Source organism: Lissotriton helveticus, chromosome 3_1, assembly GCF_964261635.1.
Source record: "Lissotriton helveticus chromosome 3_1, aLisHel1.1, whole genome shotgun sequence".
Taxonomy (NCBI): Eukaryota; Metazoa; Chordata; class Amphibia; order Caudata; family Salamandridae; genus Lissotriton; species Lissotriton helveticus.
In genome coordinates this window covers 1,864,797,012-1,864,809,668 of record NC_136061.1, presented here as the reverse complement: position 1 = coordinate 1,864,809,668, position 12,657 = coordinate 1,864,797,012, and the positions used below count along the sequence as shown (strand labels likewise).

The 12,657-nt window shown below is 49.4% G+C and overlaps 1 protein-coding gene across 5 annotated transcripts in view; it reads left to right on the top strand.

The window, feature by feature from the left end:
- RASSF7 (Ras association domain family member 7) overlaps positions 1–12,657 on the top strand; it is a 146,940-nt gene that overhangs the window by 101,620 nt on the left and 32,663 nt on the right. Inside the window, exon 1 of one of the 5 annotated variants that reach the window (XM_078682834.1) lies at positions 3,848–3,950. The exons of 2 other annotated variants lie outside the window; for them this stretch is intronic. In XM_078682834.1, coding sequence (XP_078538960.1) covers positions 3,875–3,950 — 76 coding nt within the window. In that variant the 5' untranslated portion in view covers positions 3,848–3,874. Of the gene's footprint in view, positions 1–3,847; positions 3,951–8,762; positions 8,914–12,657 lie in introns of those variants that run through there. 2 more of the 5 variants (XM_078682831.1, XM_078682829.1) reach the window with 2 other exon arrangements.

Below are 12,657 nucleotides of genomic sequence, written 5' to 3'. Positions count from 1 at the left end.
GTGCTGATATTCACTACTAGTGCATATGGGTCATCTTACAGGAAGGCCCGTCTTCACTCGAAAGAGTAACCCAGGCAGGGGCACTGAGTGTTTTTTAAAAGTTCAGTTTCTCATCCACAGAGCCTTAAACAATGAAAATATGCCTGAGAGGGATTGGTGGGCACGGTAACTCATGGTAGAAGGATATTTGATTGGAGTGAGTTCTCGATTTACTTAACCGTTGTTTCTCATTGTTGTCCGTTTCAAAGCTTGTTTGGCGACCTCAAGAACTGGTTGCCAGATGTTAATCACCTCACCCACTTACAACCCTATCCTGTGCTGCATGTGAAATTTCTGGCTGCCTTCTTGCCTTGTGTAGGATATCTAGAGAGGAGCTCCGGTTACAGTTTAGCTGATAATTTAAAGTAGCCAAATCGCAATGGGCGAAGTTTAAAAAAAAATGGCTTTTCGTGAAATTCCATGCACACAAAAATAGGTGTATATTTTTAAGAATGTTTTTCTTCTGGGACAGGAGGGGAATAATATCAGGCAAGCTTTAGGTTGAAACTACACCTGCCCTTAAAAGTGTAGAGAGGTTTTTTTCTCTCAAGGTAGATCACGTCACTCCCATTGTGGCCAAGCCCTTTGGTAAACAAAGATGCAGCCGCTCTAAACAGACAGAAAAGAAGACCAAGCTTTTTTCGCAACATTTACTTGTATTTATTTTCTGCTGTAGAGAAGGAAGAAGACGAGCCCGCTCGGCCCTCTGTGCGCGTCCAGTGGGAGGGTGATTCGGCCACTGCGTGTGTGCGCCAAGCACTGGCCCGGAAGTTGCTTGTCCTGAGCATGCCTTTAGGAGCGGGGTGTTGATCGGCCAGGTTGGCTGTGGAAAGATGACACATGTAAATGTAAATGTAGGTGTACTTATATAGCGCAAACCTGTCACCCAAAGGGCATCCTGGCGCTTGCTTAGGGAACCCGTCCTGGTATTCCCCTGTGAGAAACCCCGGCAGGGTGTCCACAAGGTGAAAGCCAGGCATCCCACCGCGAGGGGCCCACCGCGAGGGGCCGTAGTGGAGATTAAGCAAGCTATTGCCCAGAGTTGCAGAGTGTGACCCCCGTGATTCGAGTAGGCACCGGAGCGAGAATTGTCGAGTCCGTGGAATTTTTGAGCCCGAGACCCGCCGAGGCGGGGAATCGAACCCTGGTCCACGGTCGATCTCAGCTTCCGGGTCTGCCGCCTCTAACCACTGAGCCACGCTTCTCCCACATATTTGGTACTAACAGTCTAGCACTAGTGTAAATGCGGATAGGTAGACGCACAGACCGGTGTAGAGGGCAGGAAAGGCGTCGGATATAGCCACCCGATCATATCTGTCTTAAAACCATTTTTCCACTCTACTCCAAGTGCATCTTGAAGGAAGAGTGCTTGAAGGGTCCACCCCTGACCTTGTCTCCAGCCCCCGCCCTCCCCCAGTCCCGTGTGTGCCTCGAGTTTCGGTGCACACACACAATGGGCGTCACGGAGCGGCCCTGTGTACATTCCCAGCCCCGGACAATGCTTCCCTGCAGGGGGTGGTCCCCGCCAATGGCAGTGGGAGGAGCGGAGACCTGCAAATGAACCCGACATTGATGTGTTCCATTAGCGCCTCGCTGGGGAAATTAGCATCAGGGCGCTTTGCGCCGCATTGGGGTGTTTGGGGGACTTGTGTCCTCTACTATGGAGCTGGCTTTCCCAAGCTGGTCGAGAGGAAACATTATCTACATACACTGACTGCGTTCGGTGGGGGTGCCGCGTCACACATGAATGTTCCTGCAGAATAGGTCACCTCTGACCACCTTAAGCCAGCACTCCCTGAAATGGGGCCGCAAATTGCCTTACACTTTCTTTTCTGCTCACATTCTAGATACTGTTTTTCCCCCGCTTCCTTTCCATCTGTTTTACCTACTCTGCTGATGTTGGGCGCGGTGGCCGAGCAGGAGTTAATATCCAGGTCTAGTTAAATGCAGTGATTCCTGACATGAAAGTATGCAGAGTTTGAGGGGTTGTGCAAATAAATCAAAGGGAGCTGCTTTGTTTAATTTCTCCTGGTAAATCATTCACAGGCCGCGCACCCCGGAGCCAATGTTCCTACCTGTCTGACAAGGAATGCATGTCACACTCACATTCCTCGTAACCAACACAGTTAAACCTGGAGAGGCCCCTGACCCAGCCCTCGTAGCCGCCAGCCTCCGTTTCCACAGGAGGAAGCCAGGTTCTACACCTGCCTAGGGTTTTTGTTGTTCTTTCGGTCCTCCCTGACTTATTTCTTTACATGTCCAAATCATTTCAGCCTTATAGTCCAAAAATCTCCGTATTATCCTCACATACTCCTTGAAATTGTTTTTGGAACGTGTGAGACAGGGAGAGCCCATCGATGAGGAGGGGGTTGTGAGAAAGTTGATTCTGGGGAACTCCGATTGTTCAAAATCTGATTTGCTAGGCTTTCTGGTCCTGTTTGCGCTTTTCTTTCTGGCACCATACAGTCCTGTTTCCACCATGTTTAGTATAGGGCTTCAAGTATCAAGAAGCAAGCAGAAGGACACAAAATGGGATTAGCTGCGTGAGTGGATGACGCAAAATCTTTGGACTAAGAATGGGGTTGCAGATGATATCTCATCATAGACACTAGGTGCTAGCCATGTGCTTTTCTTTACAAATCCTACATCTCCCAAAATACATTAGGTTGGTAATTAAAGACCTGACACTGGACAATACTGTCCCAGATGACAGAGTCGTCCAGCACCTTGAGTAAGAAGGTGCATCGGTTGTTATGCCTGTGTTCAATAAAGAGGGTGCGTGAGGGCTCTGGCTGCGGATGCTTTGCTGCATCCAGGGTAATGATTGTTGGTGGGTGAGGAAGACCTGGGATGAATAAAACCTGGGGGTGGGACTGTGAAGCAGGGTGTGGGGGGCTCTCGGCTTTTGGGAGGCCTACGAGTAGTGCCACCCTACATGTATGGGTTAATATCCAAATGGCATGGCCACCGCAACACGGGGTAAATTCAGATGCGCCTACCCAGACCCAAAATGACACCTCCGTTTGTGAGTGTGCACACTTCAGGCGAAGAGCGTCTGCATGTCCGATGCCTTTGTTATACTAAAACCCAAGAGCGCTGTGCTGTTGGAGGGGTCGCCCCGATGACAAGCGATAAGCGGCACAGAGCAGGCAATCTACAAACATTAGGTATGGAGTCTGTTCCACAGATAGCTTGCACACACGCCGTGGCCCGTGAGACTCCGCGCGTCGCATAGCTGCCTTTTATCTTGCTGGAAAGGAAATGGCATAAAGTTAGCCCTTCGGCCTTAAATAATATAAAATGCATTTTCCACTAAAAGAAAAAAATATAAATAAGGCCGTATATACTAAATCCTAGTGCCCTATAGACTCCTTGTGGCAAGGGTGGTGGTTTTTTTTTTTGTGGAGTTGGGTAGCTTAAATTGTCCCTGCGAGTGTGGTGTAGCCCTCCTCCTCCCCCCTTTCCTAAAGGTCATGGGTTGGGCTGGTATCGGTGCACTACTAATCTCCATTTACAAGTGCATTGAAGGGTCTCCTTCCTTTCAGCCTCGGGGAGGGAGGGGTGGGTGTTGCCCCACCTCTGTCCGGTCTCAACAGGTGGGACCAGTTCCTAAATGCTGGTAGGTGGGGCTGCTAATTGAAAGACAATGGGGGGTGATCCCACCCCATGATCAGCCAGGGGGAGGTGCCATAAGGGCAGGACCTCAGTGCATCTTCGACCTTCAGCTGAGGAGACGTGCTGTGGACAGTCGAGGCCTGCACGCCCTCAGCCCCCTTGCTACAGTCTCGGCCTCTTTGGGTACCCTTCTCTCGTCGCCCCCTGCGCCCACGGTGCCATGCCTCGCATCGGCAGACGGGTGCCCTTCTCCTACTGCACCATGCCCTTCTTGGACGCCTCGTCGGGGAGAGTCGGTAAGTTGCTCTTGAACAGGTGTTTCAGTTTTCGACCTCCCCTGATACTGTGACTGCAGCGGCAGGCATGCCAAGTATGTGAGGGCTGGAGGGCCCACGCCGTGCCCCGCCGGTGCCTGGCACGAGGCGGATCCCACCGCCCTCCGCACCGGGAGGGGTGTGCTCGTTCTCCAGCCCCTGGGGCCCTGGCGGGCGAACATCTGGCCGAGCACCTCCCTCATCGATGGAGCATACCGAGGCCAGCCTGGAGAGTTTACTTGTAACAGGAAAGGGGCCTTGTGTCCGAACCACCGTCCAGAGCGTTATTGTCCCCACCCCGGATCTCTGCTTTGTATTCACTTAAGAGGAGGCCATCCTACCCTGGCCTCTCGGATATGTGCGTCCTTCTAGATGGAATATACACGTTCTACTAGAACAACTTAAGATTTAACTTTTCAGCGCAATACTTCAGCCTGCAGAGACGGTGTGTTGCACAAGCCGCGCCCAGAGGCTCTGTGAGTCGTCTAGGCGCTGTGCGCGGCGCCGCTCGTGCGCCCGCTGCCCTCGGAGCCCCCGGGCCCGCCTCTGCCGCCAGCCCTTGGCGCGCGGTTCCCGTACGAGGGCCTCATTACCTGGGAGGGGCGTTCCGCTTCACCTGCTCGCATTCCTGCCATTCCTTCCTTTATTATCCAGAATGTTTTCTTTTCCTCCTCGTGTTTTTCTTCCGCCCTCTTGGTTCATGTGTCTCCGGCCCGGAGGCGCCCTGGCTCATGGGGTCCTCGCTCACGGAGGGGGCGCGGGGCAGGGGTGGCCACGCGCTGGCATACCTTGCAGCCTGGCCCTGGCGTGGGTTACTCACCTCCAGGAATGCACGTGAATGCCGCCTGTGTGTGTGTGCGGGGCAGGTGTCTCCATTGGGACACTTCACGATTAGTGTTGTGAATGCTGACGTGTGTGCGGCCTTGTGTTGTATCGAGCAGTGCGCGCCCCCGGTTTCGGTGTGTTCCTCTGGGGAGGCCCGAGTTGGGACTTTTGTGGTGATCTTGAGCAATTTCTCGTGTGTCATCAGCTGACACCATAGTGTGTTTTTCCGACTGCATTCATACTTTTCCGGTGCCCCTAAGCACACATGCTGTACACAAGCACTTGCGAATCAGACGGAAATAGCAGGTGATTTCATACTCGTCAATAAATATATTACCCCAAAATTGTCGGGGTAGGAGAGCTCGGCACGCGAGTTCTTGTATGGACGATGTGACCTTTGAACCAACCGGAAGTGATTGCACTGTGAGCACAGACATCATGCAGTAGAGTTTTTGTTGTGTTGTACTGGAGAGGGTACATGGCAACTCATGGCTGTTTTTATCTGACGTCCGCATCTGTTTACCTGTGTGTTTTGATAACGGCGTGGAGGCACCGGGGGCCTGCGAGCTTGTCTTGTTGAAGTCGCCATGCACCAGAAAGCGGGTCTGTACCCCTGGGACAGACTTGCTAATTTAGGACAGTGCCAGGCTAGTCCCGCCAATATTTCCGTAAGGCGCAGAATAGGTGTTGCGGCACCTACAGGGGTTTCTGTCAATTGGTATACAATGTCATGGGAAACTTAAGAAAAAAAATGGGGGGCACTCCACGGCGGTAAAATACTGTTGCCTGGAGACACCGGGAAATACCAGCTCCGTTCACACCCCGCCACTTGTAAAGATGACCCGCTGCCACTGAAAGACGCTGCAGCTTGGACCAGTCGGGCACCTGTCATTGGTGGGAAGGCCTGCGTGGTCAGGAGAATGCTGTGGTCTGTAATAGACTGCATCTAACCAAGTATGACACTTCCGCACCACCACAGCGACAAAGGTGAACCTGCAGGCTATCAGTACTAGCACAGGGTGTACGAGGCAGTAGTTGGGCCACGCGCCTGCATTGTCCTTGCTGCCCCACTGGTGTCGGACCGAGCAGCAGTCCTGACTCGGTTCTAGTCGGTGGGTCGAAGGTTGTGGTCATAAACAGTATAGCACACAGGTCACTTAGGGGCATATTGCTTGTTGGGGGTGATTCTAAAGAGGGGCACAACTGCCTTTGCGTCTGACCGACCACTGGTTGGAATCCCGGCGGGGTGGGCTCAGTCGTTCATCCTTCAAAGCTAATAAAGTACTATCGAGTTGGCTAAAAGTTACGCTTTATATTGTTAAGTGACCTGGTGTTCACAGTGCGCGGAGAGCTGCATCCTGTCAGATAAATATAGTTTCTTGAAATGATAGATAGATGTAGGGATTCGGTGTTACATACAAGTCATGTATGAAGAACCTCCCCTCCAACCCCATGCACATATACAGCTAGATTCATCATAGTCCCGTTTTGCGAGTCCTTAATAGCGATTATTAAGGAATCGCTATTAAGGACTTGCAAAACGGGATTCATGTAGGAATGGCACAAAATATTGCGATTCCTACATCATCCTTATTTGCGATTAGCCTGTAGCACCCCTGAAAAGCAAATGTACACAGGTGTTGCGCACACACGTCCAAAGGACATGTGTGTGTAACATGCAACTGAGAAAAATGCACTAAAGTGTTTTTTTTCTATTTTTTCGCTATTTAACACGAAGTCAGACTTTGTGGTAAATAGCGGCCAAAAATTGATAATTCGCAATTTAAAAATGGTTAATGAATTGCATTGAAGGAATCTCAAATAGAGATTCCTTAAATGCTATTCCTCGCAAATTTGCGAATTTGCTATTAGCGATTTTTGCATTTGGGATGATGAATCCCAAATGCACAAATTGCGCTTGCAAAGGGCCAGATTCTCAGAATCTGGCCCTTTGCGAGCCGTTTTCGGCTTGATGAATCTAGCTGTAAGTGCTTTGCTTTAGTTGCACTCCTGAACTCCCACATACGCTAGAACGGCCACATGCATCATCCCGGCCGTTTGCGACTTCCAAATTGCGAAAAATACCGAATCGCAATTTGGAAGTCGCAAAACGGGATGCATGATTATTTTTTCTTAATATTTGCGATTCGGTAAAATTTGCTTTTTTTGCCGGTTCGCAAATATTATGCGAATTCTAATTGGCAAATTCGCATTTCCCATTGATTCCTATGGGCCAAAAGGCCCATAGGAATCAATGGGAATTGCGAATTTGCCAATTAGAATTCGCATAATGTTGATGCATTCCATGGGTGCAGGGGGGGGGGGTCCACAGGACCTCCCCTTGCACCCCTGAAATGTATTTTTAAGTGGATGTTTCACACACACATGTCCTAAGGACATGTGTGTCTGTAACATGTCAGTTTTAAAAATGCATTTTTTTACGTTTTTGAGGATTTTCGCAAATTAACACGAGGCTCAACCTCGTGTTAATTTGCACTTCCAATTTTCAAATTCGCTATTTTTAAAAAAATGATGCATTGCATTTAAGGAATCGCACAAATGCGATTCCTTAAATGCAATCGCATTTTTAAGAAATGCTAAAAATAGCGAATTAAGCACAACGGTTTGATGCATCCCAAAAACGGTTTTTGCATTCGCAAACGGCCGATTTTTCCGAATCACACCGTTTGCGAATGCAAAACACGTTGATGCATGTGGCCGGAAATCCGGTCGTAAATCTGGAGCACTGCAACAGTCAGTGGCCGCAAAATAAGTTCACGCTTCTTCCCCGCGGACACTGGGTGCCCTTGGCACGACCTGTGGCCGCGTCTCTCCCAGTGCCCGTGCTCCTTTCTACCCCTGGGTGCTTGGCAGCAGCCGGGCCTCGCCCGCTATCCCCTGTGCCAACCTCATCTCCGTGGGACGCCGAAACTACAGTCCGAAACCGGCCTAATCTCTGCCCCTCCATGAGACCGGTATTGTGCGCTGAGTTTCAGCGCCTCCCCTCACATTTTTTTCTCTTTAAATCTGTTTGTTTTCCATTTTTTCTTGGCTCAGAGCCAGGTGCTGGCTTCTGGGGTTTCAAAGAATGCAGACTTTTTTGGCGCCCGTTGAGTTGTCCTTTTACTCGTTTATTACACTTCACCTGACCATACAGTGGACGCGTTGTTAGATGAACACCATGTCAATCTGACCACCCGCCCCCCCCCTTTGCTAGAGGTTTGTGCTTCCGTATTTCTTGAACGTTAAATGGGGCGAGTTAAGCGATTCAAAGGAGCATACCACATGTGAAGGCATCGCGGGAATCTATTTTTCCAAACATGGTTCTTTTTGCGGGGGCTGGTCTGGGGGACTTTGATGCCAGGGCTCCTCTGATTAGTGTTTTTATGTTTACAGTAACGCGGTTATGTAAAAAAAAATTTAAACAGAGGCATATTTGTAGGATATAACACAACCTTCCAAGAGGCACCATAACACCCCGCACGGCCCTTGGGTGCCCCAGGGTGGGGAGCGGGCAAACAGGGAAATGTGTGGCCGGAAGTTAGAAGCAGCGCATCACTCCACTTCCTATAACAGGTTCCTTTTTACTGTGACTGTGGCCCTTTCTACAGTCTGCCCCGGCGTCACTGCTCCTGCTACACGGATACCTATGTCCCTGTGCTCTGGTATTACCCGGGCAGATGCTGGCGTGCCTCTGTTCCAGCCAGAACACACCTGGTTGTGGTTCGCCCAGAGAGCAGACCGCCACCTGCCCCACCCCCACCCCCACTCAAGGCTGTGCGCTCTGAGACCGTCGCATTTGCCCGGTCCTAGAGGTAACCCCATCCTGCCGGCTGGGACAGGTGGCCTTCAGGACAGATGCAGATCCCCGCGGTCGGTGCATGAACGCACCGAGCTGCTCGACTGGCTCACCACTCCCCGCTGTGACGCCTCCTGGGCGGCTGCGCCTGGCTCGCACTGACTGCTGTGTACATGCTCAGGGCGTGGCAGCGCGCAGGTGACTGTGTGATCCCAGCGCCGTCATTCCAGCTCTGGAGCCGGCCGCGGCTCGGCGCCGAGGACCCTAGCGCCTCCTTCCTATTGGCCCCAGGAGCTGACCAGGCGCTGCCAGAGTGCACAGGTGGGTCCCGCGTCCTCTTCTTATAAGACTTCCACAGGGAGGGTGGCGGCGGGCCTACGGTGTGAACAGAGAACCCAAGGAGCCCTGGGAGTGAGTGACCGAGCCAGACCGGACTCCACAGAAAGACGCCCTTAGATTGTCGTTTTGTGCCTATTAGTTTCCAGCGTAACCATAAAACACACAAAGAACTTGCACTGATCCGTGTGGGAACCGATGGGGCTGAATCCAGGTGCCTCATCTTGACCAATCTGTGCCGTTTTACTGGGAGAACAGTGATGACTACATTTATTCGTTTTCAACGTTGTTTATTTCTTAGAGCGTGTACTTATTTTTTATTAGAGTTTAAGGGCATTGGCTTAAGAAAAAGTCCCCATCTCGGCCATAACAGTTCTGTTTGCATACAAGCAGCCTTGTGTTCGTGTTCGAGGCATTTGTGTAGCGCTTGAGACGGGGTTTGCAAGCGCTTGGCGATCAGGGCCCGAAAGCTGGTGATAGATAGATGAGTGATGCAGCTGGGTCGCAAAACTGGGTAATGTGTAGCTTTGTATATGTATACTGCAGGTGCACAGGAGGCATCAGAAACTGGATGTGAATGGGCGCTTGTCCTCAGCATCTAAGTGCTATGAAGACAAAGGTAGGTAGTGAGGGTTAAGAATAAACTGCTGCCCAAAGCGCATCAGTAGGGGGTAACCAGGCAGGATCTGAAGGGGTGCATAACGTGGCACCTTTTTGAGGTAGTTTTAATGGACTATTTTGACATTTGTACATGTTACCTCTTTCTGGGTAGAGTTTTCACCTCAGTAGTATCAGTGTAATAACTAAATACAACAATCATCAAATGGAAGGTGACCAGATAACCCTTGCGGTAGGCTCGCCATTGCATGGCAACGTATGGCAGCCTTATTTTTGTTATTAACTTCCCTTCTGTTTGAGATAGAAACATTATTTTGTTGGTCTATACATATTATGCAGTAGATGAATAATTATGTGGCAAATACGGTAAATCATTAATTATGTGGAAGGCACAACAGTTGGCAAATCTCACAGTTCCTCTGCAGTATCTTAAGTTTAATTTCCAAAGCTAGGGGCCCCTATGGGACCCCAGCTTCCTGGCTCACGTACCAGCTGACTGGGTCCAAGACTATCTGGCCAGGGGTCCTCTTGTACCAATATGGACGCTGTTACCTGATATTTTCGTATTGTATGTGCGCCCGGTGTTTGGTCACTGTGCAGGCTTGGTCTCGGGTGTCTGTAAAAGAGCCGCCACATTTCTTATTCACCTGCCATTGTCAGGGTGCTCAGGTTAGTGCATGTTTTGAAATGTTTATTTTTTGGTCTGCGGCAATGCACTGCACACATGGGAAAAATCTGCATGTCTCTGAGTTTTTGTGGTTTTTCAGTTGTGTTTGTCTTGGGGAGAGCAGCGTTGAGTGTTTTTTTTAATTGCAGGAGGAGTGCTTCAGAAGACAGTGTATTCTTTTAACAGCTCGCCACCATTGTGTGTGTTTCAGGAACTTGGCCACTGGTTGAATATTTGCCTGTGATCTTGGGTATTCCCTTCCAGCATTTCATGGGTAATTTGACAAACCAAGTCAGCCTATGTGTACAAGTGCATTTTAAAGAAACATCGAAATAAATAGACCCCACTGCTTCTCAGTTACTTAAACTCGGCCATATCACAAGGACAAAAGTCCAGCAATCGCTGCAGATGATTGAAGAGGACGAGAAACCTAAATTACAAGCAAACCCAGCAATCTCAATCTCAATCTCTCAGTGGAAGGGAGGGACTTGGTCTCTTCCTAAGGCGGTTATGATGTAATGTCATGAAGTTTACTGCCCGGTGCACTGACATGAACTGGTGCACAGGGGCATAGGAAGTGATGAGCCTAAACCCTATTGCTGTGCGATTTAATCTCCTACTTATCGTTCTTTCAGGCTACGGCGAGCCTATAACACTTCATTCTGTAACATATTCTGAACAATTTGGATTTCACAAGTACTGCAGCCCCTTTAATTTCATAGGGGCCCATCACAACAAGAGCCTACCTGGGTCCTCTTTAGAACGTGTGCTTTTTGACTATCTAGTTCTAAACCCCCACTGAAAATGTGAAAACTACTTTTGCAAAACGATTTGAAAGCTGCGTACATTAAAAGCATTCCCGGGTCTGTCCCTCCATATCTTCCATATTTAACCACCCCTCCCCCAATGTCAATGCACCCAGAGTCTAAAGGAAAACAAAACATTCCAGGATACTTCAGCTGGGACAGGGGAGGCACCAGAGGGATACTATTCTTAAGTGTGCAAAGATGTGGTTCCGCAGATCGCTATTGCTCGCATTAGTGTTGCAAGATACATTAATGTCATATCCTATATGGTGTGATATCCTATTGCCAAGGGACCACTGAAGGACCGGAAAGGGACCGGTAGCAGTTGTCTGCATGAGAAACATAACCCTTGTAAGGGATCAGCTAAACATCCAAGAGAGTGAGAAATGTCTCACAGGCCCTCCCAAAAATAACCCCTCGTCCCTTTGTTTCTCCTGTGGCACATGGATAATCGTAGATAGTAAGCATGTTGTGGAGCACCTGCAAAGCAGGCAGCAATACAACATTTTAGTCCTCTTGGCACTGAAAATTTTGTTTTTTAGTTGTGGCTTAACAGAGCATCTGTTTTAGAGACATTGTTACCAATTCTGTTGTTTTTTGCTACATTTTCCCCTCCATTGTCATAGCAAGGGAAGGTAGGGATAGACAAGTGTGCGTGCGTCCCACGGTAATGCCATCTTTCCACCGTCTGGCCCAGTTTGGGCACATTGGCATGAAGTTTCTTGTCGTAGGATAATAGTAAGGGATAAAAAAAAATCTTCATGGAATCCTGAATATCTTCCACTCATGGGGTAGAATCCTGGAACTAGCACACGCTAGGTGCTTTTTATTAATGTGAGCGCTTTTCTTATGATGGGGGTGGAAGTGTCCTTGGCAAGCGCCAGAGTTATTAGCTCACTAAAAACAGACTGGCTGATGTGCATTTCTGCTCTCTAATTACAGGGTCTGGGGGACAGGAGGGCAGTACTGCTCAGTGACTATCACTGGTTAGTGGCCCAGCAGTGGGCATTGCTCATCACACTCATCACATGTTACCCATACTAATTACAGGCTGAGGGCTAGTCACTTCTTTTTATTCATTCAAAGCCGATGGGAGTGCAGTGCTACTCAGTGACCACAGACCCGTAGCTGGACATCTCCACTCGTTGGTTACAGACTCCAGGATGGGCATATGCAGAGTTCTTGTGCACAGTCCTATGTCCTTGTAAAATAGAATGATGCTACTAATAGGAATTTGAGGAATTAGTATGATTGACACTGAGTAACCAGCTGCTATTTCCTTTAATGAAGTTTGATGACGAAAGAAACCAGAAGAGCTATTTTTAGACTGAGCCGCCACCACCTGGGTGGTGAGCAGGCCGTGGGTGTTGTTGCGACATGCTCACAGTAACATACAGTGACGAGCGGAGCAGAGAGTGGCGAGAACATTGGTTTTTGCTGTTGTGCATTGCCTTTCGGTCACCAAGTATTCCCTACTTTGATGGCATTCTTGCACGTCAGACTCTCCTTTCTACCGGATATGAAGGCTTCTAAAGAGTTTGGAATTATCATGAAAGTCATTATACCTGAAGGACAACGCACGTAGTTGGTTTTAGTTATCGCCCTTGATGATATGCGTCTTTCGCTAGAACAATGGCT